A 27,203-nucleotide genomic window follows, 5' to 3' on the forward strand; every position below is an offset into this window, starting at 1 on the left:
CTTCCTGTTGGCATTGAATTGGCACCATGGCCATTGGTTGACAGTTGTGACCACGACCCAAGCCCCAGCACAGGTCAAGTGAGGGCTCCCGGCACCCCTTTATGGCTGAGTCATGGGCCACAGCCCCAGTGTGTTCTGATTGTTCAGGCTTGGGTCAGTCCTCTCCTGGCAAAGGGAGGATTACTGCTCCCAGGAAATAGTGTGGGTGCTCCCCAGAAGAAGGGAGACAGACAGTCACGGCAGGCCCACGTTTCAGCTATGTCTGGGTAATGAGCAATTGTCAAAAACGTTTACAGGAGAGGTTCTCAATTTCATATAAAAGTAAAATTGCTTCATTGAGCAACAGCTTTTCTTTCCCACAGCATTTATTGGGCACCCGTGTACCAGGCCCCTGTGATGAGATGCTCATTCAACATCACACCATCCCAGAAGGGATTTTTCTATTTGCAGATGGGGAAACTAAGGCCTCAGGGGACCAGCGCCCCAAAGTCACGGACTCCTGGCTCTGGGAAAGGAGCGACGCTGAGCTGGAGGGGGGAACTCTTAATTGAATTTTTGCGCTAACGGAGGCCTCTTCCGTGACTTGGGTCACTGAGTCATAGCTCCACCCCCTCCAGGTTGTGTCCGCGTTTCCCCGTTTTAACACCAAATAGTGGCACCCCTGGCGGCCTTCACCTGTCTAGTCCCTGCTTGAGCACCACTGGAGGTCGCGGGCCTGGGTGGGCACTGCACCTCTCGAATGCCAATGTGTGCTGTGCTGGTGCAGCGTGAGAGAGCCTAGCTGAGGACTCTGATGCGCGCGAGTGCGGAGACTAGAGCCGAGGGGTGGGACTGCGCGTGCGCACAAGGGCACCGCGGGAAGTTTGAAATTGACAGACCAGGCTGCAGGACTGGGGGACCAGGCAGGCATGGGCTCTGCGGTGGACCTGGCACAGCGGCTGCGGGTGGCACTGCGGGAGGAGGAGCCGTGGTAAGAATGGGGGCCAGGGCGGATGGGGCCAGAGCGAGGGGCTAGGGTCGCGGTCCACTCTGACCCCCTAATCCGCAGGACTGTGGAAGATCTGCTATGCCGGGGTGCCGACCCCAACCTGGTGCTCGGGGACGGCGCAGCAGCCATCCACCTGGCGGCGGGAGCCCGGCACACGCGCGCTCTGCGATGCCTCGAGGCTCTGCTGCGTCGAGGAGGGGACCCCAATGCTAGGTGAGGCGGGTCCTGGACCCGAGGCAGGTCCTTCCACGTAGGGGATGGGTCTCCCGAGTCCAAGGGCAAGGCCTGGGAGCCCCCAACAGGACATCCCACGTTCCAACGGTGGGATCCGATGCCACACAGAGGAGCTTGGGGAACTAGGGAAGGGACCCTGAAGGTCCAAGGGTGGGGGCTAGAGTCCCAGACCAAGGGTAGGGGATGGGGTTGAGCTGGGGCCAAAGTGAGGATCAAATGTTCGGATCTGGGGGTAGATTCCTAGGATTAGAGAGCAGAGAGATCCAGGCTGAAGGTGCACGATCTAGATTATGAGGGTGTCTCAGGCGGGATGGTGGAGATGGGGTAGAGGGGACGAGGACCAAGGCTCCGGTGCTCAGGGGCGGAAATCGAGCTCCCTCCTCCGCTCCTGCCCCAGATCAGCCGAGGAGCTGACACCACTGCACGTGGCCGCTGCCTGGGGCTGTCGCCGCGGCCTGGAGCTGCTGCTGAGCCGGGGAGCAGACCCTGGGCTGCGTGACCAGGTGAGAGGCCCTATGGGAAGAGCCCAAATGCAGCAGGGGAGAGAGGAAGGGAGGGAGGGAAGAGAGCTTCGGGCGCCCCCTATTGATTGCGCTGCTGCAGGATGGACTCCGGCCACTGGACCTGGCAGAACAGCACGGGCACCAGGACTGTTTGCGAGTCCTGAGCGAGCTTCGGACGCTGACCAGGACCCCTACCCAGACCCGGGCAGAGACCCAGGAGCTGGAGCCTGAGCCCGGCAGTGAATGGGGCCTGTGTGGACACAGCGGCTTGGCCTATGGCCCAACTTATGGTGTGTCTGTCACTGATTTCCGCTGTCTCGCTGGTTCTGTCTCACGTCCAGTATCTCCAGTCAGCTCTGTCTGCCTTCACTCTTCCTCCTCCCTTTGACTCCAGCCGCCTGTTTCTGTCTGATCCAACTCCCATCTCTGTCTCTGGCTTCCGCCTCCACTGCTCTCTGACCCCAGCTCTCATCTTCTGCTCCAGGCACAGGCCTCAAGGGGAAAAGGCTGGATGTCAGCCCCTCTGGACCTCCCAGTGTGATACCAGACCCCACAGCGCTGGGCAGAAGTGACAGCAGGGACATGGACCTGGAGACTGGCCCTGGACCCCCCAGCCTCCTTGCCTACCCTGAGGTTGCTGACAGGAATGGCAGCTTAGAGTTCCCCCCAGGGTGCTGGGACTGCAGCTCAGATGCCTCCTTTTTCACAGTAGCTGAGGCATCTGGAGCCAAGGACCCAGCCCCCCATACATCCCTCTGGGCTCAGTCATTGCCCCAGACCAGGCAGCAACTTCTGCCTGGTATCCGACCATCCCGGAGGGCAGTAATGTCTCCAAGCACCTCACAGTTGACACGTGGGGCCATCATGGTGGGCAAGGAAGCCAAATTAAAAGCCCGTCTACAGGCCCTGACTCTGACTTTGCCAGATGTCTCTCCCTCACACACGTCCCTCCCAGATGGGGTCCCAGCCCACAGTCCCCCTCGGGGACCACTGGCTGGACCCCTTGACTTCCACTTCCTAACAGATGATCAGCCATCCCTTGACAGTGAGGTGGCCGCCCTCTGGCTGACTGAGGATGAGGAGAGCTCCACAGGTGGCAGGGACACAATCCCCTCATGCCAGTGCCTGCCAGTCCCAGCCATGTCTGACCTGGAGCTGCTGAAAAGGCTCCGGGCACTTGGTGAGAGCCCAGGCCCCGTCACGCCCTTCACCCGGCCACACTACCTCCGACGACTGCAAGAAGCTCAGGCTGCTCTTGGTTAGTCCCTTCTGGGCATCCAGAGTTCAAGGAGACTCCAGGAGTTCCTGGAGACTCCCGGTACTTAATCCTACTTCTCTCTTCATCTCTGGGAACCACCCCTTCCTCTCTCTCCCTTGACTCAGTTTCCCTTCCCACGCCCAGACTTTTCAGGGCACAGCCCAGAGCTGACCGAGGCCCTGAGGACAGGCCAAATCCCAGATGCCCAGGCAGATGAGGATGCACTTGCCCAGCAATTTGAGCAGCTGGCTCCTGGCAGAAGGTGGCGGGAGGGGGTAGTGAAGTCCAGTTTCACATATCTGCTGCTGGACCCCAGGTACTCAGAAGTGGGAGCTGGAAAATTCTGGAATTAGTACTTATATGCTGTGTGTCCTCAGGAAGGGAACTGGTCCTCTCTGGCCATAAGCTTTATCTATAAAAGGCAGTTTGGGGGTGGGGGAAAGGTACTTGGACCTAATTTGAGTGGCTGAGTGTCTTTGGGGAACAGCCACCATTCTCTGTCCTATAAAATGTGGGTCACTGGATGTGGGTTCAGTATGCCCTGTGACCTTAGAGATTTTATCTAGGGATACTCTCTTCACTTTTTCCTCTCTGAGCTAACCCTTTCATCCAGGGAGACTCAGGACCTGCCAGCCCGAGCCTTCTCACTAACCCCAGCTGAGCGCCTTCGGACTTTCGTCCACGCCATCTTCTATGTGGGCAAGGGGACACGGGCCCGGCCAAATGCTCACCTCTGGGAGGCCCTTGGCTATCATGGGCAGACAGGAAAACAGGTGTGAGGATAAGGACCAGGGTCAGGGCAGGGACAGCCAGACCGTGGGCAGGTAGAGGAAGGAGGGAATTGAGGGGCACTGACACTGCCCTGGTCCCCCAGGCCTGTCCCAAGGTGCGCCAGATCTTGGATATTTGGGCCAGTGGTCGTGGTGTTGTGTCCCTGCATTGCTTCCAGCATGTGGTCGCTGTGGAGGCTTACACTCGAGAGGCATGTCTTGTGGATGCTCTAGGTGGGTGCCTGTCTCATGGGGTGGGGTTCACAGGAAGGGCACTTGATGTACCATTTCCCTCACCTCTTCCCTCTAAGGGCTGTTTGTTCAATGAGTAATTATTGAGTACCAACTTTGTACCTTCCCATGCACCTATTTTGCTCCATGGGTATATACTTCCTTGAGGGGAATACACAGTGGGTTCACTGTCACATACTTCTACCAGGCCTTCGCTGAGTCTGTCCCTGTGATCTCGCCCTCAATCTCTAGGGATCCAGATGCTGACCAACCAGAAACAGGGACACTGCTATGGAGTGGTGGCGAACTGGCCACCCGCTCGGCGCCGCCGCTTGGGGGTGCATCTGCTGCACCGTGCCCTCCTTGTCTTCCTGGCTGAGGGTGAACGAGAGTTGCGACCCCAAGACATCCAGGCCCGTGGCTGAGCACTGGGGAATGGCCCATATAGCCCGGATAGAGATCAGCGTGTTCCGATATACCAGCTAACCTGTGCTGGAAGCAGCCCTCCACCTCCAGTTCTGGGAGGCTGGCGGTGGGCAGCAGGGCAGGTCTTCCCCTCAGGCTGAGGGAGGACTTCGTTACAAATGGAACTGCTAGAGAGGCAGCGAGCTCCCTGTCACGGGAGTAGAACAAGTGGACCAGAAGGGTCTTTGGAACATTGGGTGCTTTGAAACTTGCCATTGCTTTGGCAGTTTGGTCCTCTCTGTGTAGATAAAGTCCACTTTTATCTCCCAGACACAGGACACCCACACTGTGGGCTGGGGTCTCCCTCAGCCACATGAAGGGAATCTACCCAGTTTAAGAGCTGGGTTCTGCTTGACGGATGTGGTACCTCAGATCAGTAACTTGTCTGTCTGAGCCTCAGTTTCTTCAGGTGTATAAGAGTTTTTACCTCAGGGGTCATTGTGGGGACTGGAGGGTGTGGCTCAGAGCCCACACTGACCCAGAGGTGGCCCAGGTAGAAAGTCTCCTGGGGAAGGGAAGTGCCTTCGTGTTCTCCAGGGGCCGACTGTGCGCGGTGACAGGAGGCCAGGGCTGGGGAGCTTGTGGACTGTGGGTGGGAGACACCAGCCCTTGGGATCTCTGTGCAGCGCTTCCTGGTGTTGGTTCTCTGAACCTGTCTCTTCCACCCTAAAATGGGATCAGTGACCCAAACTTCTGGTGATGCTTTGCAATTTCAGACTATGCACATATACAGAGTTTCAGTAAAATGCCAGGCTGCGGCGCTGGTGAGATATCAGTGGGATCATTTAAGTTTTCCAGAAGTTAGTTGTTTCTTCAAAGCATCCAGTGGGTTTAGGGACCTGGGGAGATCTGCTGCCTGATTGGGCTCACCATCTGCCCCTCATTGTGACTCAGCTAACTAGGTCCTCCAGGGGGCGGACGGGGGCACTGCGACCTGGGCAGAGTTTCACGGCTTAGGTGCCTGCACTGCCTCTACTGCCCAGCTCCTGTTCCCCTGCGCGAATGGCTGGTTTTGTACTTAGAGACCTGGCTTCTGGAGAGGGCCTAGGCTCCCCCATTTTAACCTAACTGAAGAAACCTCTGTGTGAGCTGAGTGGCTTCCCAAACACCAAGTCTCCTGATAAGGGGACAGACAGCCATTACAACTGTGCTGGGAGGGAACTCAGAGATCCCCAAAGTCCCCAAAGACATGGATTTGCCGAACTGAGTTTCCTAACCTCGGCTCTACTGACACTTGTGGCTGAATTATTTTGGGGGTGGGGACTGTCCTGTGCATTGCAGGGTGTCAAGGGGCATCCCTGGACTCCACCCACTAGACGCTGCTATTGCCCTCCCCCTCCCTGGTGTGACAAAACTGTCTCCAGGATTTCCCAAGGGACAGCCATGCCCCTGGTGAGAGCCCCTGAACTAAAGGAAAGGTGGGCTCATAAACCAGTAGGGAAAGGACTTGAGAAGCAGCAACTGAGGGGACAGTTGTCCCCTCCCACCATCCTCAAACCACCAGCATACCTAGGTAAACATACATTAGGGTAGGTAGAGAGGAGCAAGAGCATGGCCGTGGGGCAGGGAAACCCTTCTAGCAGACAGGAAAAGAGATTTAGAAGCTTCAAAATAAAAATCTTGCCCTGGCTGGTGTGGCTTAGTGGATTGAGTGCCAGCCTCCGAACCCAAAGGTTGCTGGTTCCATTCCCAGTCAGGGCACATGCCTGGGTTGCGGGCCGGGTCCCCAGTGGGTGCATGCAAGAGGCTATTGATCCATGTATCTCTCAACACATTGATGTTTCCCTCCCTCTCTTTCTCCATCCCTTCCCCTCTCTCTAAATAAATAAAATCTTAAAAAAAATAAAAACTAAATTAAAATCTTCATGACAAAAGCCGCCCTAAACCAAGCTGAAAGACAAGATAGGACAGCAAGAGGTACTGACTTGCTGTGTGACTTGGGGAGAAGGGGATTCAGTGGACCAGTGGGTGTCAGGCATTCAGCATTGTACACAGTTGGCACTAAATTATGACTGCTCTAATCCCATGCAATATCCAGTGATCCTCACCTCAACCTCTGTATGGATCTCAGTTGAATCACCTCCTCCCCTCCATGGACAGGGATACCCCCTAACCATTTGCCCTCTGCTCCAAGAATACTGCACAAGCACCCCTGTGTTCAGAGGAGGGAGCGGAAATTTGGGAAGCAATCCTGGAAGGCCCTGAGGGGCAGGCACCCGCCTCAGCCCAATCTGTAGATGGGAAAACTGAGGCTCAGGGGACCATCTGCCCTGTAGTCACCCAGCACAGGTCCAGAGGCTTGGATTGTCACTTTTTATTGAGTTACAAGTTGAGATGTGCAGGTTCTGTGGCATCAGCCCCCCCAACCCTCCCCCCTTGGGCAACAAAAGCTACCAGCGCCAGGGAATGAGAGTGGGGGTTCTTGGGCAATGGGGCAGGGCCCTGAGGGTCCCTGGACCAAGCACAGCTGACATGTAAGACAGAGTGGGGAGGGCGCCACCTTGGCCATGGCCATGGCTTTGGGGGTGGGGTTGCTTCTGTACAAGGTCATCCTCGGCAGAGGTCTCTGCTACAGCTGTGTGGGCCCTGGAGAACACAATCAGAATGGGGGGGTGTCCACCTGACTCCCTCGAATGTCACGTGCAGCCCAGCCAGCCTGGGGTGTCTCCCCGGCCTGACCCCGTCCACCAGAGCAACCGCCCGCCCAGGTGGTCCTGGCTGCAGACGCGGCACGGGCTCTCAGCCTCCTGCTCATCTGTAAAGCCCCACTGGCCCAGCAGCTACTTCTTCTCCTCCAGGGGTACAGGCAGGGGCGCTGGCAAGGCGTTGGGAGGCGGCTCAGGCTCCCAAAGCAGAAATTCGTGGAGCAACGTGTTGACTGTCTCAGGGCACTCCAGCATCACCATGTGGCTGCCTTCGTCTATGAGCTTCAGGAAGGCCAGGAGCAAGATCTGCAGGGGACACAGGCTCAGCACGTGTGCCACAGATTGCCCTGCGATTCCCCACCAGCCACCTATGCCAAGTAGCATCTGGAAGTCCCTACTGCAGTCTACCCTTCATAGTTCCACTTTCACCCAAGGGGGAGCTGGAGGATGGCCTGTTACCCTGCTGGAGCCCAACTCAGTATTCATCCATTCCACAGTTATTTATGTCTCTACAATATGTCCAGAGTGGGGTTTCTCAACACCAGCACTACTGACATCTGGGGCCAATCCTTCTTTCCTGTGAGGCTGTCCTGTTCATTGCCGGGTGCTGAGCACATCCCTGGCCTCTACCACCAGATGCCGATAGCATGCTTCCCTTTCCCCCCAAGTCTGCAGACATTTCCAACTTCCCCTTGGCAGGGGTGCAGAATCATCTCTGGTTAAGAACTGCTGGTCCAGAGCTATTCCAAGTGCTAGTGATCCTAGGCCCCTTTTTGGCAATCTCTGATCTAAAGACTTCCCTGGTCTGCTCTCTCCCAGAATTCCACAGCCTGCCCTACTTGTTGGTCATTTATACAAATCCCAGATGTGAAGAGCACCTTTTACTGAGTTACAAGTTGAGATGTGCAGGTTCTGTGGCACCAGCCCCCCATTCCTCCCACCTTGGACAACAAAATCTACCAGGGCTTGGGAATGGGGGGGTGGGGGGTCTTGGGCAATGGTGGGGAGTCCCCAGGGTCCCTAGACCAAGCATGGCTGACAGTGCACAAGACTAATAGCTGGCCAGAATGGCTCTACTTTTCTGGATGGCTCGATCTAAACTCTCATGTCCCTGGGGCTGAAGAACATGGTCAAGTTCCTCTGGGCTACACAAGGGGGATTTAGGAAGCCAATGGCCGGGGTGCTGAGCTCCTACCTCAGCCATGCGCTGGTCTTCCTCCACCGGCACAAACTTGTCATGCATGCCATGGACAAGAAGGACAGGCACGGTAAGCTCAGCATGGTAGACCTCATCGCCCTCGGGCCAGTACTGGCCACTCATCATGGCCCGCAGCACAAAGGATGACACGTTGAACGCATTGCCCTCCTTCAGTAGCTGCTTCTCTTTGGCCCCTTGGCGGGCAAAACCAGCCCTGGTGGGAGGGAAACACCACTGGAGCCCTCATGCCATTCAGCCCACCTGGGGCGCCCCCATGGCAGCCTCCCCTCCCACACAACCTGGGGAGCTGCTGGGGTCAGCCAGAGCTGAGTTCACTCACTTGAGGAAGCTCCAAGCCAGGCAGGGCGACAGGCAGTGCAGGACACACGTGGGCATGTTGAAGACGGAGCAGAAGCTGGGCTCCAGGGCCGTGGGGCCCCCACCGTTGATCATAATCACCTTGTGCACCAGGTCTGGGTACTCGTGCGCCAGGAACGTGCAGAAAGAGACACTGCCCGGTGGGTGGGTGGGGTTGAAGGGGGACGGTCAGCAGAGTACAGGCAGTGAGGGGGTTAATGTACACACCTTACCCCAGAGGCAGGTCCTTGACAAGGTTCTTCCCCTAGGGTCTGTGGGCATTGGGAGGGGGCGAGGGATGGGTGAAGCATTTTGAATGTTCTGAAATGGTGAGATTGTGTGTGTGTGTTGAGGGTAGTTTTTTTTTTGGAGGGGGGGTTTGTTGTTTGGGTTTTTTTTTTAGGATCTGAATCTAGAACTCTCATCAGATCCTCAAAGTCACCATGACCTCCAAAGGGATAAGAATTACTTATTGCCAATTGTTGGGAAAGCCATCTGATTAAACAAACCCTTTGGCTGCCCAGAGAATGTCACTGTTTCCTGTGTATCCCTTCCCTTTAAGGATCTTCTCTCACTCTCCTCTGGTGCACCACATCTGCCTGCCTTATGTAAAGCGGAAGGGTGTAGCCTGAGGGGCCCCGCAGTCTAGCTTCTCATTCCCTCTAAAGCTGGCTGCTTATTTCTGTAAACTAAGTTTACAATTTTGTAAATCTGTAAAATATTTTATAAATAAAGTTTTACTGGAACACAGCCACCCTCCTTTTTACAATAGTGGCTGCTTTCTTCCTATGGCATTAGAGTGGTGAAATTCCAACAGAGACTGACATATGACTGAGAAACCTAAAATATTTACTGTCTAGCCCTTTAAGAAAAAGTTGGCTAATCTCTGCCATAAAGAAGGACAATGGGACAGGCAGGAGTTGGGTGGACCTGACTCACTGAGTATCCTTGGGTAGACTGCTTAACCTCTCTGAGTCTCCATCTCCACCTGTGAAAGAGGAACTGTGCTGACCTCGTGGCATTGTTATGGATCATAGGAACTATCACAGATGAGTGCTTATTTATTTGGAGGAATCATTTAGCATAAGCATCCACCTTGGGGGTTGTTATCACATAAAAAAAAAAAATAGGTTATTTCCCAGCCTTGCTTCCTTTCTTTCAGAAGTTTATGTAACACTTTTTCTTGTCTAATTGCATGGGCTACAACCACTAAAACAATGATTCTCAACCTGGCTGGCTGTTTGGATTCTGCCTTTACTCCTGGGTAAAGGAGGGAATGGTACCAAATAATGGTGATCACGTGGCACCTGGGTCCAGAGTCTTCCACAGAGAAGGCTCTCATGTAAATGCAAGACGATATTATCTATCACCTCTTTAAGGGAGAGTGAATTAAAGCAAACTGTGCCTTGAAAATAGAATTCATGGGATTCCAATTAGTCCTTCCTTGGAGCCCTTGGGATCTCCAGGGCAAGCAATTTTTGAACTTAGTTGAAAACAGTGGTTTTTAGCCAGTAATAATTCTGCCCACTAGGGAAACTTTGGCAGCATCTGAAGACATTTTTTATTGTCACAGTTACCACTAGACCATTCTGTTAGTGTTATCTAGTGGGTAAAGGTCAGGAATGCTGCTAAACATCCTACAGGGCACATGAAAACCCCTCCCAGAAATGAATTACTGGACCAAAAATGTCAATAGTGAGAAATTCTGCTTTAAAACAATGTTAAACAATAGCAGTATTGGTGAGAATCCCTGTCACAGTGCAGATGTCAATGCGATTTCTCAGTGGGGGAAATCAGTTTTGTGACGGGGGTGTCTAGTTTCTGTCTGCCCCCACCACTTATCCCTACCCCCACCCCAGCATTGATTGGCTCACCCGTAGGAATGCCCAATGAGCACATTTCGCTTCTTGGCATAGCGCTTGAAGATGGCGCGCATGTCCTCTGCCAGCGCATAGAAGGTATAGGCTGCAGCCACCTGGGGCGCTGAGCTGGCCCCATGGCCGGCCAGATCCGGTGCCACCACCTCATAGCCCAGGCGCACAAAGAAGTCTAGCTGCTCCTTCCAGATGGCTAGGGAGCCACCAACACCATGGATGAAAAAGAGCACCACATCTGCCTGTGTGCCCTTGCAGCTGGTGATGCGCTTCTCACAGTCAATGTGGATGGTCCGCTTGGGGCGCCGGGCTCGCCGCCGTCGCCCGCCACTGCCACTCCCGGTGCTGACAGGGCCTGAGCGCCCATCGCTGCCTGCCGGGTCCGCCAGCTCCACCTCTAGAGAGGCTGGCGGTTCCCCAGAGCCGTTCTGCCCATGCAGGAGGTCAGCTCGCGGTGCCCGGCCCAGGTTCTCCACCAGTAAACGCCCGTTGCGGTACACAGTGATTCGGCGCTGGCAGCGGACCAAGCCGGACCGGTCCCCCTGGGCTGTCTCAGGCAGTGGTGGAGGTGGGGCAGACGCCAGAGCGGGTCCAGCGTGCTTTACCCGCAGCACGCGGCCAGGCTTGACCTCCACGAAGGTGTAGCCATCACTGGACTCAACGCTCTCCAGTGGCCCCACTGCATTGGGTGGAGCACCTAGCAGGCAGCAGAAGATCCCGTCGGTCACCCGGGTCAGCATGATGTGTCCTGTGAATGGGGGAGACAGCTGACTCAGGGACCCTTGAAGCTGGGAGCCCTCTACCCCCCATACCACCCAATTCCCACACCTGAATGAAGTGAGTCACCCTGGGAGGCCTCTTCTAGGTGCCAGTTTATGGAGGACCAGAGCCGGCCAAGCACCAAGATATTCTGTCTGGTTGGTGCCTGAGTGGTGGTCGGTCATGCCAGAGAGGACCTGGCTATGGCTGACCCTGAGAGGCCTCCGTAGGGAAGGTGGTGTAGTCAGGGGGACCTTCCGGGAGTGGGGAACATTGTGGCAAATGTGGCCCAGCCCTGAGGAACTCCCCCAGCTCAGATTTATAGCAGTTATTGTTTCCTAAGCTCATTCATTCATTCATCCATTCATCCATCCATCCATTCATTAATTCATTCACACATGCACTCTTTGATTAACTCTCTGTCACTAAACTAGCATGTTCTTCGAGCCTCTGAAAGCATCTAAAAATGCTCCAATCCTAAGTCTCTAAGCCTGGCTCCTGAAAGGTGAGTCCCTAGGAGGCAGGGTTTGGGACTGAGCTCCAGGGGCTTTGTCCATATCTCTCCAAGGCCATGGGGCTCTGGGTTTGTTTCACAGACGGACAAGCTGAGGCTAAAACACTGGATTCTGGGGGGTCTGTCCCAACCCTAATGGTGGAGATGAAGGTGGAGAAGGCAGTGCTCTGCCTGGGGGCCTCCAGGTCTCCATCCCGCTCCGTGGGCCACCCCTCCCGTGTCCATGGCAACCACAGGCAGTTACATAACTCAAGGGGGATACCCGCGCAGCACACCCCCATTGTTTAGGGCCTGGAGATGGGACCAACCCTTCCCTCTCCCCATCCTTGGAGCTCCAGGGATAACGCACGCCGCCGAAGGCCTTGGGTGGCCTATGCTTGCTGACGGAAGAAGAGCAGGCCGCACCCCTCACCTCCGGCAGGGTCCCAAGACGGGATTGCAGAAGGTAACACTGATGCGCCACGCCAGCCCTCCTCCCTAGTGCCAGGCCCCTGCCTCTGAAGTGCCTATCAGCACTGTGGCGGGGTCAAGGCCACTGGGGACCCACGACTTCCAAACAGCCTGAGCACCGGCTTTGCGGACACTCCCCTCCGTAGTCGAAGCCCTGGAGGCCTTGATGTCCCCTTCCCAGGGCCCACTGCCCGCTCACCTCATCGAGGGCCCCGGGCCCGGGGCAGGGCGGAGGGGTCCCAGGGAAAGAAGCCAGCGTCCGCCTGCGGGAGTCGTTTACATGGTGGCGCGGGGTCGGACCCGGCGCGTCTACGCGGGACCGCGCGGGCCGGAGAGTCAGCAAGGGGGCATCCCACAGCAGCTGAACCAACCAGCCCTTTAGGTCTCTCCCCGGGGGGGAGGAGTCGCGTGCCGACGGACGGGCATCTCGACCAATCGCAGCTGCAGACTGACCTGCCCTAGTTAGACTATCAATCAGAAGCGTCATCTCGGGATGGGGGCGGGCTCTTCGAGCAACGGCCTAGCCCACTTCAGGGACGTACAGAGGTAGAGGGAGGTATTGGGCCTGGCCCACGGCCGAGAAGGGGTCACATGTTGGGGTTTGCCGAGCTCAAGGGGACAGCACCCAGATCCCCCTCGCTGCGAATAGGATCCCCTCTACCTTCGAACCGCCCTATCCCCTCCAAATGAAGCCCCCGTGCCCTTCTCTCTGTGCTGACCTTTCCGTTTAGAGACTGCTAGATATTTTCAATTTCAGCTGGGGAAACTGATGCTCATAAAGGGCACGAGGTCACAAGGCAAGTGGAGTGGGGGCCGGGCAGAGATGGAATTTGGAACCACGGTTGTTTGATTCCAAGTCCTGTAAATTTATTCGTTAAAGCTTTAAACAGGAGTCTTAGCGCTATGGGTAATTAGGGAATTGGAGTTTTCCAGATGGACCAATATAACCGGTGACTCTGTGGTCCCAGCTGGAGTCAGAGAGCCCAGATTTCAAATCCAGCCTCTGCCCTTTGCAGATATGTGACCTTGGGCAAGTTGCTTTCCTGAGACGCCATTTATTTATCTCAACGAAATTAATCCCCTCATGAGTTCTCTATGCAGGTGAAACAGCACAGTAAGCGTTCGATACTTTATTGGCACTATTGTACTGGTGTATAGTCTTGTAGTGGTTTGCTAAATGACGGTGCGGGAAGGAAGGGCTTCAGAGGACAAGGGGATAACCATCCTTGCCCACTGCCAACTCCTAAAATTTGCTGCCAGGGCTGTTAGGTCCAGCCACCCACTCCTGCCCACTCGAGTGCTCCTGGGAGACTATTGCAGCAAACACTCCCCACCCTCCAAGCTGGGAGATGCTGGAGTACCTGCAGGGACTCAGCCCCAAGACAGGTCTTTGAGAGGCCCCCGGGTCTTCTGGGAGAATGTGAGGAGAGCCATGTGGGGGCAGCGTTGAGCCAACGAGGGGCAGTGCTTACGGAGAGAATATCCGAGAAAAGGGATTTAAAAAGGTGAATAGGAGAGTATCAGACAGGGGAGGGCGTGGCCGAAAGTCTGTCTCTGTGTGTGTGTGTGTGTGTGTGTGTGTGTGTGTGTGTGTGTGTGTGGCTTCACAAGCCTGCCCAAAGAGATGGATATTTTCCCTGGGACAATGGGTGTGTGAGAAGGGAATGGGCTTAGATATGAGTATTTGAAAAATCCTTCTAGAGTCCTAGTTGGGGCACTGCCAACGGCAAGATTGCAAGCTTACAGACAGCAACTGGATCCCGGAGAGGAGCAGGGATCACCCTACGGACATCCAGCCAACTCGAACTCAGGCCTCCTGGGCTCTCTGCCAGAGGAAAGCTGCCAGCCAGCTGTGTGCCATCTGCCCGGCTCCCGATGGAGGTAGGAGGATCAACTAGCCATTTCCTGCAGCTGCCACCAGCTGCGCCACAGCCACCCCAGGGCACCCTCTGCCGGGCGACGGTAGAAGGAACTACAACTCCCAGCAGACCTCGGGACATAATCTTATACGCATGCGCACGATGAAGAAATGCCGTTCTGTTACTAGTCCACAGGACAAACTACATTACCCTGTGAGTACGGCCGGTCACATCTTTGGCGCTCAAGAAGTAGAACAACAAATCCAGGAGGCTCCCGCGGCAATGAAGGCTTCGCTGTAGGAGAAAACTACATTTCCCAGAAGTCTCCGTTCCACAGCTGCGGAGTCTAGGAGTTTCGGAATAGCTGGCGCGAGTGTCAGCGTGCTGAGCGGCTAGACATGGCTCTCTTGGGCATGTCCCTGAGTCGCCCGTTGGGCCCTGTCAGTAGGTCGGCGGCGATACTGGGTGGCAGGTGAGTCCTTAGGGGAATTAGCTCGGTATCGGGATCTGGACTCAGCTGTTTGCCTCCCACACGACTTGCCAGTGTCTTACGCACTTACTAAGCGACCTTTGCAGCCAGGCTCAGTCCCGGTACGGATCCGGAAGCTCAGGCTTGGAGAGGTTGAGCGCATAACTGAAGTCACTCAGCGCCCCTCTGACCTTTCTCGCTGTCTCTCTATCCCTGCAGGTGGCTCAAGCCCCAGGCATTGTTGGGTCTACCTGACGGCTGGGCTCTCCCCGGCACGCAGCCAAGCCGGAGCAAGGCGCGCGGGAATGAGTACCAGCCGAGCAACATCAAACGCAAGCACAAGCACGGCTGGATCAAGCGCTTGAGCACGCCAGCCGGCGTCCAGGTCATCCTTCGCCGTATGCTCAAGGGCCGCAAATCGCTGAGCCATTGAGCGCAACGCTGCCGATGGGAGCCCCCACCCCCATTAAAGCACTACCCCCCCCCACTGCAGCTGTTTTTTGTGGGGAGTTTGGATGACTTAGACATGAGTGCTCCTCCAATTGTGGGATTAGCCCGGGGCCAGAAGTCTGGAGTTGGACTGGTAGGGCTAGTGGGAAGTCAGACCTTGCCAAGTCCCTTTTTACGCTTTTGAAATAGGAAGAATTTCTAACATACTGCAACAGCCCACGGAATAGTACAGCGAACCTTGTGTACTCACCCATTTCTGACCACCAGTTACCTACGATCAGTCCTGCCCCGTCCTGTGTTGTTGTTTGAAGCAAATCTCAGGCATCCGGTTATTCTGTAAATGTTTAAGAATGCATCTCTCCAAGATGAGGGCCCTTTAAAACATAATCACAAGGCTTTACACACCTAGACAAAGTAATTCCATAATATCATTAAATGTCTAAATTGCCACTTGTCTTATATATTACTTTCACAGGTCTGGGAAGGCTTGTGAGGAGGTGGCAGGGATTTGAAACCTCACTTGCGCCTTGGTGATTTGATGTATAACCTAGAGCAAGACCTTAGCCCTCTGAGGCTCATTTGTTTCCTGTAAAATAAGGTGTTAATTCTTTGCTGTGTTCCTGTTGGGGTGATAATACTTAGCTTCCACTTAGTAACCTATTCTGTACTTCCTCCTACTGGATCCTTGTCCTCACCAGGCTGTTACTCGAGGATTGAGGGGTAGGGGCTTGATTGGTACCCAGGCAATGTGAACAAAGCGGAGGCAGGGCTATGGGAGCCTAGAGAAGGCTCCTGACTTGGCTTTGGGAAGAATGCATTCAGAAAGATTCCTGAAGGAGATCGCAAGGTTTAGGAGGCCCAAAGGGAGAAGGGGTCAAGATAAAAGGTGGACGAGGGGGACCGGTGGGGCCCAAACTTTGGAGCCGAGGGGGTGGGACTGGGTCTTTGGGGGACTAGGGAACCACAGGAGGTATTTGAACAAGAGAGTCTGATTTGTCAGTTCAAGGACTGAAAGAACTAGTGCGGGAGCTGTTTAGGTAAGCCAGAACCTAAGGTTGGGGCCCGGAGGAGGCTGAGAGTGGTACGGTGGGCCCCCGTCTTCCGGGGCTGCATTGGGAACTCGAAGAGACACCAAATGAAAAAGCGTAACAAATAAACTAAAGGATATTTGCTGAAACTCCGGAGTTACGAACTACAAATCCCAAGAAGCTTCCGGGACGCGGCCTCCGCCTATTTCCGGATTTTGCTGCCCTATCTCTTCCAAGTCCCGGGCGGGGTTTTGCTCTCTCAACCGAACTTGACCACGAAGAAGGAGGCGTGGCAACCAATGGGAACGTGACTTATCGGTAAGTGGCCAGTGGGAGCGCTCAGAGACCGCATATTTTAGGGCGGGGCTAGAGGACGGACCAATGACGAAAGGGCAACGGCGCCATCAGGGTTGGCTGTACCGTGGCTGGAAGTTACTGTGCGGCGGCGGCTAAGAAGGCGGCTGTGGTGGCGGCAGTGGCGGCTGAGGCGGTAACTGAGGCGGCGACGGAGGAAGCAGAAGATGGTAAGAGCGGCCGCCAGGCCCGAGCTCCCCATTCGCGCGACAAAATGGCGCCGCGGCCCGCCCACCTCCAGTAATCCCCGAATATCCCACTTCCCTGCCCGGCTCCACAGGCCCGACCCCGCCCCTCTCTCTGACCTCTGACCTTCGACCCCTGGGCCCTGCTGTGAGCTTCCTGCTGAGCCCTCCCTGGTTTCTCCGACCCCTGACCCCACCTAGGTGTGTAGGCCTTCACACCTCATTCATTTCCGGGTCGTGGCTCCTCTGGAAATCGCCTACGGTGAGGATGGGGGTCTCCTGAGACCCCCAACTCTGGCCTCTTTCTCGGCGTGCCGGGCCAGAACCTTCTATTCGGGAGGGTTTGGGAGGCCAGTCTGGGCGTCGGGGCGGGGGAGGGGGCTTGACTTCGTGACATGCATTCTTTGTCGCCAAAGGAAGTGCGACATCGCAGACTGTCTGGATCCCCCAGAGCCCTAACCCCACCCCACTCTTCAGGGCCCCGACCTGCCCTTAAGAGGGAGAAACTTCATCTTTTTCATATCCAGACCTCATAGGGTTGTGACAATTTAGGGAACTGACGTCGTAAAGGGTTTAAGACAGTGAAGTTAACAGATAAGCTGGGTGACTCGGGGCCTGTGACGTACTCTCTCACCTGTCTTCTCATCTTGAAGTGGGGATAATGCCACCTGGTCCTTGGGAATTTAAAATGCCCTTTGGGCCACTCCTCATCCTGGGTTTTGGGTGTGGTGATTCTTTGGGCTTCAGTTCCCCAGCCTGTAAAGTGGAGTGGTGACCCAGCCTCAGAGTTGGGCTGAAGCCCCGCCCCTCCCACCTGCCACTATTTGGTGTCCATCACAGTCCTTGGGATGGACAAAAGAAGGCTGCTGGTCAGGACGGAGATGGAAAAGTGGGTTCCTAGAGGGTACCCCAGCCTGGGTGGTGTCTGGATGTGTCACTACAAGCTCTCTGCCCACACCGGTCTGTAAGAGTCTCTGCTGGCGCTGCCTCCAGGACACGTCCTCAGTCTTTCCACGGCTCCCCACCCCGGCCCAGGCTCTGCCATCTCCTGCCTGGATGCCTGCTCCAGGTTTCTCCCTGGTCGCCTTGCCTCCATGCGCCCCACTGGCAGTTTGTAATTCGCCCGAAACAAGATTATAACACTTTATACCTTATAAAACGCTCCAGAAGCTTCCTGTTGTAACCCAGATGAAGTTCCAGCACCCGAGGCCCCTACCCACCTCTATGACCTTAACTCCAGTCTCTGCACTCCTCCCTCACAGAGCTCCAGCCACACTGGCTGTTTTCACGTCCTCACCCTTCGGGTCCCTGCCACCCCCGGGCCGTTTCACATGCTGCTCCTGTTTGGAATGCTCTTCCGCCTGTGAGCAGCACCTCCTCAGAGGGCCCCTTGGCGACCTCAGCCTCAGCGTCTCTCTTCTCTGAGCACACCACTTCTTTTTCTCACCTTGCGTGGGTCGGGTCCCGGGGGGCTGCCCAGAAGGGCGTCTGGCTGTGGCTGGGCTTTGTCTGGCTGAGGTGCGGGTTTCTTTCTGTGTCTGAGGACTTGTTTCCCTGCTTACCCGACCGGAAGTACAGGCAGAATCCTGTCTTCACACATTTATTCAGCACAAACGCAATGATGCTGACAGCTTCATTCCAGAGAGCTCTGTGCGAAGCTCTTGCATCTTACTGAGACTCAGAACAACCCTTGCAGGGAGCCCCGTTGTGACCCCTGGTTCACTGGAGAAGACCCCGGGCTGGGAGGTCATGTAGCCAGGGAGGAGCCCAGCCTGGATTGAGTGCAGGTCTGAGGCTCCGACCCTTTCCACACTCTGCTGCCTGTCCCATGTGAGCCCCGTTAGGGTGAAGTTAGCCCTTCCTTGCCCTCTGCCCTTACTGAGGCGCCAGTCCAGCAAGGGAGGTGGGCGTGTAAACAGATGCCTTCCTCAGGGTATGAGTGCAGCCCTGACAGAGGCCCCTGAGGTGTGTGGAGAAGGAAGGGGCAGGGGGCTGTTGTTGAGCTGGGCAGAGAGGTTGGCGGGCGTTTCCCACATGGAGAAAAGAGGAGCATTCCTGGAGGGTGGCCCAGCGTGGGCTAAAAAAGTGTTTGTGGCAGGAGGTGAGTGAGGACCAAGCTCAGCCAGAGCTGTGAGGGGCTTTGAGCCAAGACAAAGACCCTGTCCTCATGCTTCAGGTCTCAGCGCTTGTATCATTGCTGCACTGCAACCTTCCCCGACCCCCTCCTCACCGCCCCCCAGACCAGCAGACCTTCCCCCGACTGCCTTGGGCCTGACACAGCATCTCAGGGTACCCTCTCCTCCGCCCCATTTTACATTTGCTGTGCAGTCCTTTGATCCATCCCTCTGTGCCCTGCATGGGGTGCTCCCTGGGGTCAAGAGCAGGTCTGCAGTGCCCTCCCAATGCCCTGGTGCCTGGCTTGGGTCTGCCACATAGAAGGGTTTCCAGAAAGCCTGGCTGGCTGAATGAAGCTGGCCCCATGGTCTTGGGTTGAGCTGGGGCAGGGGTTCTGGGTCAGGAGAGGCAGGGGTGAGAGGCTTTGAGCTGGCTTTGGAGCAGTAAGCCACCCAAATGGGAGAGCCACCTCCTGGGAGCAGGCAGCTTGTCCACATTCCAGCATCCCTGGCTGGCCTGTCCTGCTGAGGTCTTACTGGGGCTCCCCCCAGAGGTGAGGACACCTGCTCCTGCCTGCCCCAGAGGGTGGTGGCAGGTCACCTGAACACTGGCTTCCCCAAGGATGCAGCACCTAGGTGCAGGCATGGGGATGGACCCCCGCGCTCAAAGGGATGGTTAACATAGCCTCTAGGGCCTCTGAGCCCTTGGAAACTGAGCCACTGGAATGTCACGTAACAGGATCTTGGCCTCTGAGGGCAAACCTGGATTCAAATTGTCTTCCTCATTTTCTTGTTGGGGTTGGATCATCTCAGATGAGTCTTGTGACCTTTCTGCCTCAGTTTCCGCATCCTTATGACAGAGTGATTCCAGACTAGGAAGCCCCTGGTCCAGGGCAGGCCATGTGGGAAACCTCTCCTTGGCTGTCCCATTCCAGGGAAGGTGACAGTGTTGCACTGCTGCTCTACTGAGAAGTCACTCCCTGCCCACAGCTTCTGGCCTTTATCCCTCCCCTTCACCCCCATACTTTTGTGCCTGAGTTTCCTGAGGTGGACACGACTCCCACTGGCCTTTATTTGTCCATCTTGTGGCTGAGTCTCATCCCTCCTCCCCTCTCCCCAGAGTCAGGGTCCTGCTGCTCCAGAGCCCTTGCCCTTGCTTGCCCAGTTGACCCCAGAGTGTCAGGGACAAAGGACTTTTCAAGAGTTGGGCTGTTAAGGAATTCTGTTGCTGGCTCCCCAGCACCTTGTGGGCCTGAGACCTCTGGAGCTGCCCCAGGCAAACAGTGGCAGGAAGGAGCTCCCTCTCAGTCTCTGGCATTTACCCTGGGAGGCCTCCCCTTCATGGGGCAGCCGTTGGGTGTGGGAACCCCAGGAGCAGCCCCTAAGCTGACCCTGGTCCACACGGTGCTTTAGGAAAAATTCAGCCAACCTTAAAAACCTGATGCTGTAACATTGAAGTTGGATTTCTGGGTTTTCTTGGAACTTGGGAGCCAGTCAACCCTGGGCTCCCAGCTCTTGTCTCAGCCACCCTTCCCGCTTCACTCAGGCTTCTGGTCATCACTCCCATTTATTGCCACAGTGGCGTATGGGGTTTTTTGTGGTGGACAAGACATTCTCCATCTGGGTATCTATTAAAGGTGGAGAAATGGAGACAAGACTGGGAGTTTTATTCTTTTATTTTTTTGAAGTATATTTTATTGCCCTGGCTGGTGTGGCTCAGTGGATTGAGTACCCACCTGAAAACCAAAGGGTTGCTGATTTGATTCCCAGTCAGGACACATGCCTGGGTTGCTGACCAGGTCCCCAGTAGGGGGCGTAGGAGAGGCAACCACACATGGGTGTTTTTCCCTCTCTTTCTCCCTCCCTTCCCCTCTCTCTACAAATAAATAAAGAAAATCTTTTTAAAAAATTAGAAGTATATTTTACTGACTATTAAAGTTGTCCCAATTTTGCCCCATTCTGCCCCGTACCCCTCTTCCCTCCAGCAATTCTTCCTGCTTTAGTTAATGGCCATGGGTCATGCATATAAGTTCTTTGGCTTCTCCATTTCATATTACTATTCTTAACATCCCCCTAGTTTGTACCTACCTTTTATGCTTTTTAATCCCTGCACCTTTTCCTCCATTTTCCCCACTCCCCTTCCCCAGTGATAACCCTCCATGTGATCTCCATACTTACAATTCTGTTCCTCTGTGATTCTGTTCCTGTTTTGGTTGTTTGCTTACTTTGTTTATTTATTTTTTTAGATTGTTGTTGATAGTTGTGAATTTGTTGCCTTTTTTTAAGAAGATTTTAATTATTTATTTTTAGACAGAAGGGAAGGGAGGGAGTAAGAGAGACGGAGACACATCAATGTGTGGTTGCCTCTCACATGCCCCCTACTGGGGACCTGGCCCACAACCCAGACATGTGTCCTGACTGGGAATCAAACCGACAGCCCTCTGGTTCGTAGGCCGGCACTCAATCCACTGAGCCACACCAGCCAGGGCAATTTGTTGCATTTTTAATGTTCATATTTTTGATCTTCTTTTTCTTCTTTTTCCTTTTCTTTAACATTTCATATAATAAGAGCTTGGTGATGATGAACTCCTTTAGCTTTACCTTGTCTGGGAAGCACTTTATCTGCCCTCCCATTCTAAATGATAGCTTTGCTGAATAGAGTAATCTAGGTTGGAGGTCCTTTCCTCACTTTGAATACTTCTTGCCAGTCCCATCTAGGCTGCAAAGTTTCTTTTGAGAAATTAGCTGATAGTCTTATGGGAACTCCTTTGTAGGTAACTCTCTGCTTCTCTCTTGCTGCTTTAAGATTCTCTTTTTATCTTTAACCTTTGGTATTTAGATTAAATGTGTTTTGGTGTGGTCTTCTTTGGGTCCATCTTGTTTGGGACTCTCTGTGCTTCCTGGACTTGTATGTCTATTACCTTTACCAAATTAGGGAAGCTTTCTTTCATGATTTTTTCCAGTAAGTTTTCAATTTCTTGCTCTTCCTCTTCTCCTTCTGGCACCCCTATGATTCAGTTGTTGGCACATTTGGCAATGTACCAGAGACACCTTATACAATTCTCTTTTTTAAAAAATCTTGTTTCTTCATCCTGTTCTGGTTGAATGTTTATCTCTCCCTTTTATTCCAAATTGTTGATGTGAATCCCAGCTTCCTTCCCTTCTCCGTTCGTTTCCTGTAGATTTTCCTTTATTTCACTTACTGTACCCTTCATTCCTTCCTTTATGTCGCTGCCATACTCAATGAGTTCTTTGAGCATCCTGATCACCAGTGTTTTGTACTCTGCATCTGATAGGTTGGTTAGCTCTCCATTTCATTTAGTTCTTTTTCTGGGGTTTTGTTTTGTTCTTTCAATTATTTGGGCCTTAATTGTCTCCTCAATTTGGCAGCCTCCCCATGTTTGTTTTTGTGTATTAGGTAGAGCTACTTTGACTCCCTGTCTTAGTAGCGTGTCCTGTTGTTGAGAAGGCACCTGTAAATTGTGTGGGGCGGAGTCTTAGGTAATGGCCAGGGTGGGGCAACCTGCTTTACCCCTTTGTGACTCTGTGTGGGGGAAGGGCTTGGAAAGGGACTGTGCTGCTGCCTGGCTTCTGGAGATTTGCCTGGCACTCGCCCTGTTTCCAGTCACTTCACCCACTTCCTGTATGTGACTGGTGCCCTTCCATCTGTTGCCCTGGGGTTGAATCCCAGAGTGGGTGGGTTTATGTAGGTTTTAAGACTGTGCGGGTCCTTTAAGCAGAGTTTCCTGAAAATACGGCAGTTTCTTCTGCCACCCCAATCCCCACTGGTTTTTACAGCCAGAAGGGATTTATCTCACCAGTGCTGGAACCCTGGGCTATGCTGTCTGGCCTGGGGCTGAGATCTCTGGCTCAAAAGGTATCCCCCCCGCAACCAATTTTTATCCACCACATGTGAATGTGGGACCGCCCATGTCCCTTCTGCTGCCACCACCTCTCCACACCACACAGTGCCTCTCTGCCTGTCTCTGCGTCTGCTACCCATCTTGGATGAACGTGGCTCCTTTAAATCCTTGGTTGTCAGACTTCTATACAGTTTGATTTTCTGACAGTTCTGGGTGTTATTTGTTTTGAGGTTTAGTTGTAATTCTTTATGTGGTTGCACAAGGAGGTGAAGAGTGTCTACCTCTGCCTCCATCTTGACTGGAAGTCCAAGACCAGGAATTTAATATTCATCAAGCACAGAGGACAGATCTGCATTTGGATGGGCCTGGTCCATTTCCCCACCCTGCTGCTTGCTTGTGGTATGGCTTTAAAAAAATGGCCTGTGCTCTCTGAGCCTCAGTTTCCCCACCTCTTGCTGGGTTACAGAGCTGTTGTGAGGACCCTGAGGTAGAACATGCACTTCCTTTGGGCTTGGTTACTTTTCTGTGGTCACACGGTGACTCATCAGGTGGCCAGCTCAAGCATGCGTTCCCAGAAACTTACAACACAACAGAAAAAAGGAAACTGGAAGTCACCTGGAAGCCTGACCTAGCACCAGGTGCTCCAGGGCTGGCCCTTGCAGGGTTTCTCAACATCTTCCCTGTCTTTTAGGCAGATTTTTTGAAAGGACTGCCCGTCTACAACAAAAGCAATTTTAGTCGATTTCATGCTGACTCTGTGTGTAAAGCCTCGGTGAGTACAGGTTTGGGGAGCTGTGTGTGCGTGGCGGGGGTGATGTGCACTTCCCCATCAGCATCTTTCTGGGAGCAGAGGCCGATCTTTAAGCCCATCTCCACCTAAGATCTTTGCACATCTTCTCATCTGTGTTGGAGGGTGGGTCCTGAATCAAGGGGTAAGGGGACCCTCATCACCCCCTACTTCTAACCCACCTCTTCCGGACCCTCCCACAGAATCGACGCCCCTCAGTCTACCTGCCCACGCGGGAGTACCCATCCGAACAGAGTAAGTGACCCATCACTCTGTCTCGTGTAGGCTGCTGAGGGGAAAGGTTGGAGGGCAGTGCAGGAGGTGACTTGTGGGACACTGGTCAGCTCCTAGCCCTTGGGAGCAGCGGGAAGAGTGGCTTTCTGCATGACCCTCCTCATTTCCACACGCTAACATCCACATCCAGCCCCTTGGGGGCCCTCGTTGTTCCCTCGTCTATCACTCACTGGCCCTCTCCCCATCACCTAACAGGCGTACCCTGTCAGCTCCACGACACAGACCCCAAAACGATTACTGTGGGGCAGAGACCCAGCCCAGCCTGGGTAGACAGCATGGGCAGGGGTTATCCACATGGAGGGGCCTGCAGGGAAAGGCCTGGAGCCTGCAGAGTGGGGGGTAGTTTATCATGGTCGTCACGTTTTTTATTTTTATTTTTTCTTTTTAAAGATTTTATTTTATTTTTAGAGAGAGGGAAAAGGGAAGGAGGAAGAAGGAGAGAAAACATCAATGTGTGGTTGCCTCTCGCATGTCCCTACTGGGGACCTGGCCTGCAACCCAGGCATGTGCCCTGACTGGGAATTGAACTAGAGACCTTTTGATTCACAGGCTGGCACTCAATCCACTGAGCCACACCAGCCAGGGCCACGGTGTTTTATTTTAACCATGGAAGAGCATGCACAGGGACCCTGATTAGTTGGCTTCTGTGGTCCCTGGCATGCAGTTGTGTAGATCTGTGCTTCTGATTGGCCTGGGAAAACACACTCATGAGCCTGCGGGCAGGAGCTCCTCTCCGGGACCCAGTGGGAAACCAGAATGCAGTAGTGGACTCTGCCTTTCTGAGAAGCAGGGACCCCAGAGTAGGTGGCTTGAACCCCTGGTAGTGGCTGTGGGCTCAGGAGGGAAAACAGCTTCCTGAAAATTTCCAGGTTGGGGTACTGACCTGAATCCCAGAAAAGCCACTCAGTGCAGAGATGGCTCTGGAGGCCAAGGAGGTATGAGCACCATCCTGGGAAGGGCAATGCTGGCCGGGGTGGAGACTGGACCGTCTGCAGCCATCTACCTGCAGCTTCTTCCTACAACTTTGCCTTTCCTCTTTCTTCCTTAGTCATTGTGACAGAAAAAACAAACATCCTTTTGCGCTATCTACATCAGCAATGGGACAAAAAGGTGAGGCTTGTGGGGTTCTGGTGCTGGAACTTGGGGAGCACGGTGCCCAGCACAGGGGCTCTGATTGGGGGAGGGACATGGGTCTGGGAGTCCAGGGGTTTGAGTGAAGTCTGGAGGGCTGAATAGGAGTTTGATAGGCAGTCCGGGAGAGGGAGAGTGTTCCAGAAGAGGGAATGGCAATGCAGAGACCATAGAGCTCTGATGCTCAGATGGGCAGGGGCTTGGCCAGCTGACCAGGGCTCAGGCACCTCCAAAACCCAGCTCCTGCGGCTTACAGTTAGCACAGCCCTGGCGGCAGCTGGACGCTAGTGTGATTGTCTGGAGTCTTTTTTCAGTGGCAAAACATACACGTGATTAAAATCTAGGTGATCCATGAGTATGTGGCTGCTGTGAAAAGTCATCTCCCCTCCCCTCCCCTCCCCTGAAGAGGCTGCATTTTTAACATGCAGGATGTTTTTCTCTTTATTGAAAATCTCCACATACTGTTTCATAACAAGATGAGCTTGTTTTTTCACCTAACGTTGAACATCTGACAGCAGCCTTCTCTGGGCGGGATGGAAGAGGGACCCTGGTGAAGTGACTGCTTAGAAAACTTGAGCTCCTGGCCCACACCGGCCCCTTCTCAGCCCCACATGCCTTGATTCCCACCAGCAGGGAAGGGTTTTCCCAAACTGGGGCTACCTTCCTTTCCTACGGCAATGCATGGGCTTCCCCCGGGCTCATGAGGGCCCTTTGTCCTTCAGCAGGGTGCGTCACTCCTTGGGACATTTTGGGCCATATGTGGGTCCTCGTGAGCCATGGTGACTCTTCGCAGCGCTCATTACAGGCCCACAACCCCCAGGGTCTGTGGCTTAGTGGGGCAGGTCTGGTGGTGGGAGGGACTGCCCAACCAGGGGCCTTAGGTTTATGTCGCCACTCCAGACCCAGTTCTGTGACCCCTGCAGCAGGATTTGGGGAGGTTACCCAAGTGAAGTCTCAATGGCCCTCTCCTTCCCTTGTCACCCAGAATGCTGCCAAGAAGAGAGACCAGGAGCAAGTGGACCTTGAGGGTGAGAGCTCGGCTCCCCCCCGCAAAGTCGCACGGACCGACAGCCCAGACATGCACGAGGACACTTAAGACTCACACTCCCCGATAGGTGCCTCCTGTCTTGTCTGCTCCTCACCCGCCTGCCGTGTGTAAGCACCCTGACCGCCCGCCCCGCCGGCCCGCCCGCCCACACCCCGCCATGCACACCACTTCCAACCTCATAGGAGCCGATGTATTTATTTTCCTTGAGTCTTTATTTATGCTGTAAAATGTACCGAGCGATGGTTAAAGGGGATGTCAGACCCAGTAGTGTGATGTTGGTAGATGCTTCTTAAAAAACAACATTGTTACTTACTGTCCCACCCCACCCCCAGACCCCCTCCTCCTGCTCCCCAGTCCTCTGGAGAACCAGAGTATGTCTGCGAGTATCTATAGAGATGAGCCCTGCAGCAGCTGGGTGACTGGGGTGGGGCTCTTCTCCCCACTTCCATCCACTGGTCCGGCCTTAAAGACTCGGCCTTGACTCTAGTTCCACCGGGACCTATTCCATGCCCGGACCCTACTCTGAGAGTGCGCAACAGGGAGAAGTCAGCCCTTCCGGATCTTTCTCTTAAGTCATTTTATCATGGACTGGTGCGTGCTCCATGTCCACCCCAATAAAAGGATCTTTCCTACTTGCTCTCGCGTCTTTGCTCCACGTGCCTCGGCCCCAGAGGACCAAGCCACTGAGAGTTGTCTCATCATCACCAAGAGGAGCCAAGAGGGGCCTCCATGAGCTGGGGCCCAGGGACCAGCTGGACTTCCCTGTGGGCCTGCTGCAGCTGTCTTACTCAGAGCCATGCCCTGCCTGGACCCGCCCTTCTGCTTCACCTGTCAAGTGTCCCTGATGATCAAGACACCCCCAAGAGATCGTCCACACCACCAAGAACAGAGCAGTGGTGGACCCCACACCCAGGACATTGACAAGCAGCGTGGCACGCCCACCAGCCACTGTGGAGACAGCCCCTGGTTCCAGAAGAAGACACATGGAGTGCAGTGGAGTGAAGGGGGCTTTCAGGCTCCAGGCAGAAGGTTTGAGGCCCTGAGCACTGGGCCCAGGGCAAGGTGGTGGGGCGGGGGGGGGGGGGGGGAGGCTGCTGCTTCCCCCACCAGCCCTGGATAGGGACTGCAGTATTAGGGGGTGGTGAGGGGCTGGGTCATGGAGCTGGAGGGGGTGTCTGCTCCAGGTTATCTTCATGGAGGGTCCTTCCTGAGACAGACTGCTTGGGTCTGGGCTGCCTAGCACTACCCTGGGTGGCAGATTCCAGGGCAGGCCACCCAGTTGTGTTGTGAGGCCAAGGGGTTATGCTTCCCAACTCTGGGCGGTGTCCATACCATGGGTTCTGTGTTGGGTTCCTGTGGTCACAAGGCAGGGGCT

The 27,203-nt window shown here is 54.6% G+C and overlaps 4 protein-coding genes across 9 annotated transcripts; 3 read left to right on the forward strand and 1 right to left on the reverse strand.

Annotated features, from left to right (window-relative positions):
• The first annotated feature begins 860 nt into the window (after window positions 1-860).
• Window positions 861-6,255, forward strand: ANKLE1 (ankyrin repeat and LEM domain containing 1). Of its 4 annotated transcripts, none has more exons than XM_045195562.2 (9): window positions 861-970; window positions 1,049-1,201; window positions 1,620-1,725; window positions 1,826-2,015; window positions 2,210-2,983; window positions 3,128-3,299; window positions 3,597-3,756; window positions 3,858-3,987; window positions 4,237-6,255. In XM_045195562.2, the coding sequence occupies exons 1-9, from the start codon at window positions 909-911 to the stop codon at window positions 4,407-4,409; spliced, it is 1,920 nt and encodes a 639-aa protein (XP_045051497.2). In that variant the 5' UTR covers window positions 861-908; the 3' UTR covers window positions 4,410-6,255. The 4 variants fall into 4 exon arrangements, with proteins under 4 accessions (XP_045051497.2, XP_045051498.2, XP_045051499.2 ...); XM_045195563.2 differs by having other exon boundaries at window positions 2,210-2,905; XM_045195564.2 differs by lacking the exon at window positions 3,597-3,756 and having other exon boundaries at window positions 4,237-4,360.
• Window positions 6,256-6,755: 500 nt separating this feature from the next.
• On the reverse strand, window positions 6,756-14,446 carry ABHD8 (abhydrolase domain containing 8). Of its 2 annotated transcripts, none has more exons than XM_053910380.1 (5): window positions 14,316-14,446; window positions 10,524-11,271; window positions 8,633-8,803; window positions 8,290-8,506; window positions 6,756-7,400 (listed from the first exon to the last, which is right to left on the reverse strand). In XM_053910380.1, exons 2-5 carry the CDS (start codon window positions 11,261-11,263, stop codon window positions 7,230-7,232), a joined length of 1,299 nt encoding a protein of 432 aa, XP_053766355.1. In that variant the 5' UTR covers window positions 11,264-11,271; window positions 14,316-14,446; the 3' UTR covers window positions 6,756-7,229. The 2 variants fall into 2 exon arrangements, with proteins under 2 accessions (XP_053766355.1, XP_024416617.2); XM_024560849.4 differs by lacking the exon at window positions 14,316-14,446 and adding an exon at window positions 12,446-12,675.
• On the forward strand, window positions 14,328-15,474 carry MRPL34 (mitochondrial ribosomal protein L34). Its single transcript, XM_024560850.4, has 2 exons — window positions 14,328-14,577; window positions 14,794-15,474. The coding sequence occupies exons 1-2, from the start codon at window positions 14,504-14,506 to the stop codon at window positions 15,005-15,007; spliced, it is 288 nt and encodes a 95-aa protein (XP_024416618.1). The 5' UTR covers window positions 14,328-14,503; the 3' UTR covers window positions 15,008-15,474.
• Window positions 15,475-15,986: 512 nt separating this feature from the next.
• DDA1 (DET1 and DDB1 associated 1) lies at window positions 15,987-26,092 on the forward strand. Of its 2 annotated transcripts, XM_045195641.3 has the most exons (6): window positions 15,987-16,576; window positions 23,260-23,340; window positions 23,559-23,610; window positions 24,519-24,584; window positions 24,698-24,759; window positions 25,766-26,092. In XM_045195641.3, exons 1-6 carry the CDS (start codon window positions 16,574-16,576, stop codon window positions 25,874-25,876), a joined length of 375 nt encoding a protein of 124 aa, XP_045051576.2. In that variant the 5' UTR covers window positions 15,987-16,573; the 3' UTR covers window positions 25,877-26,092. The 2 variants fall into 2 exon arrangements, with proteins under 2 accessions (XP_045051576.2, XP_024416573.1); XM_024560805.3 differs by lacking the exon at window positions 24,519-24,584 and having other exon boundaries at window positions 16,424-16,576.
• The last annotated feature ends 1,111 nt before the right edge of the window (window positions 26,093-27,203 follow it).

The sequence above is a fragment of the Desmodus rotundus genome, chromosome 9, assembly GCF_022682495.2.
Source record: "Desmodus rotundus isolate HL8 chromosome 9, HLdesRot8A.1, whole genome shotgun sequence".
NCBI classification, from domain to species: domain Eukaryota; kingdom Metazoa; phylum Chordata; class Mammalia; order Chiroptera; family Phyllostomidae; genus Desmodus; species Desmodus rotundus.

Excerpts from the sequence above, each read along its gene's own strand:
- ANKLE1 (XM_045195562.2), top strand. The coding sequence starts at position 909 with ATGGGCTCTGCGGTGGACCTGGCACAGCGGCTGCGGGTGGCACTGCGG. Across the intron at positions 3,757-3,857 it reads ATGGGCAGACAGGAAAACAG|GCCTGTCCCAAGGTGCGCCA; the intron begins GTGTGAGGATAA and ends CTGGTCCCCCAG. Across the intron at positions 3,988-4,236 it reads ATGTCTTGTGGATGCTCTAG|GGATCCAGATGCTGACCAAC; the intron begins GTGGGTGCCTGT and ends CTCAATCTCTAG.
- ABHD8 (XM_053910380.1), bottom strand. The coding sequence starts at position 11,263 with ATGCTGACCCGGGTGACCGACGGGATCTTCTGCTGCCTGCTAGGTGCT. Across the intron at positions 8,804-10,523 it reads CTCATTGGGCATTCCTACGG|TGTCTCTTTCTGCACGTTCC; the intron begins GTGAGCCAATCA and ends CCCACCGGGCAG. Across the intron at positions 8,507-8,632 it reads CTGGCTTGGAGCTTCCTCAA|GGCTGGTTTTGCCCGCCAAG; the intron begins GTGAGTGAACTC and ends CCCTCCCACCAG.
- MRPL34 (XM_024560850.4), top strand. The coding sequence starts at position 14,504 with ATGGCTCTCTTGGGCATGTCCCTGAGTCGCCCGTTGGGCCCTGTCAGT. Across the intron at positions 14,578-14,793 it reads GCGGCGATACTGGGTGGCAG|GTGGCTCAAGCCCCAGGCAT; the intron begins GTGAGTCCTTAG and ends CTATCCCTGCAG.
- DDA1 (XM_045195641.3), top strand. Across the intron at positions 23,341-23,558 it reads ACTCTGTGTGTAAAGCCTCG|AATCGACGCCCCTCAGTCTA; the intron begins GTGAGTACAGGT and ends ACCCTCCCACAG. Across the intron at positions 24,760-25,765 it reads ATCAGCAATGGGACAAAAAG|AATGCTGCCAAGAAGAGAGA; the intron begins GTGAGGCTTGTG and ends CTTGTCACCCAG.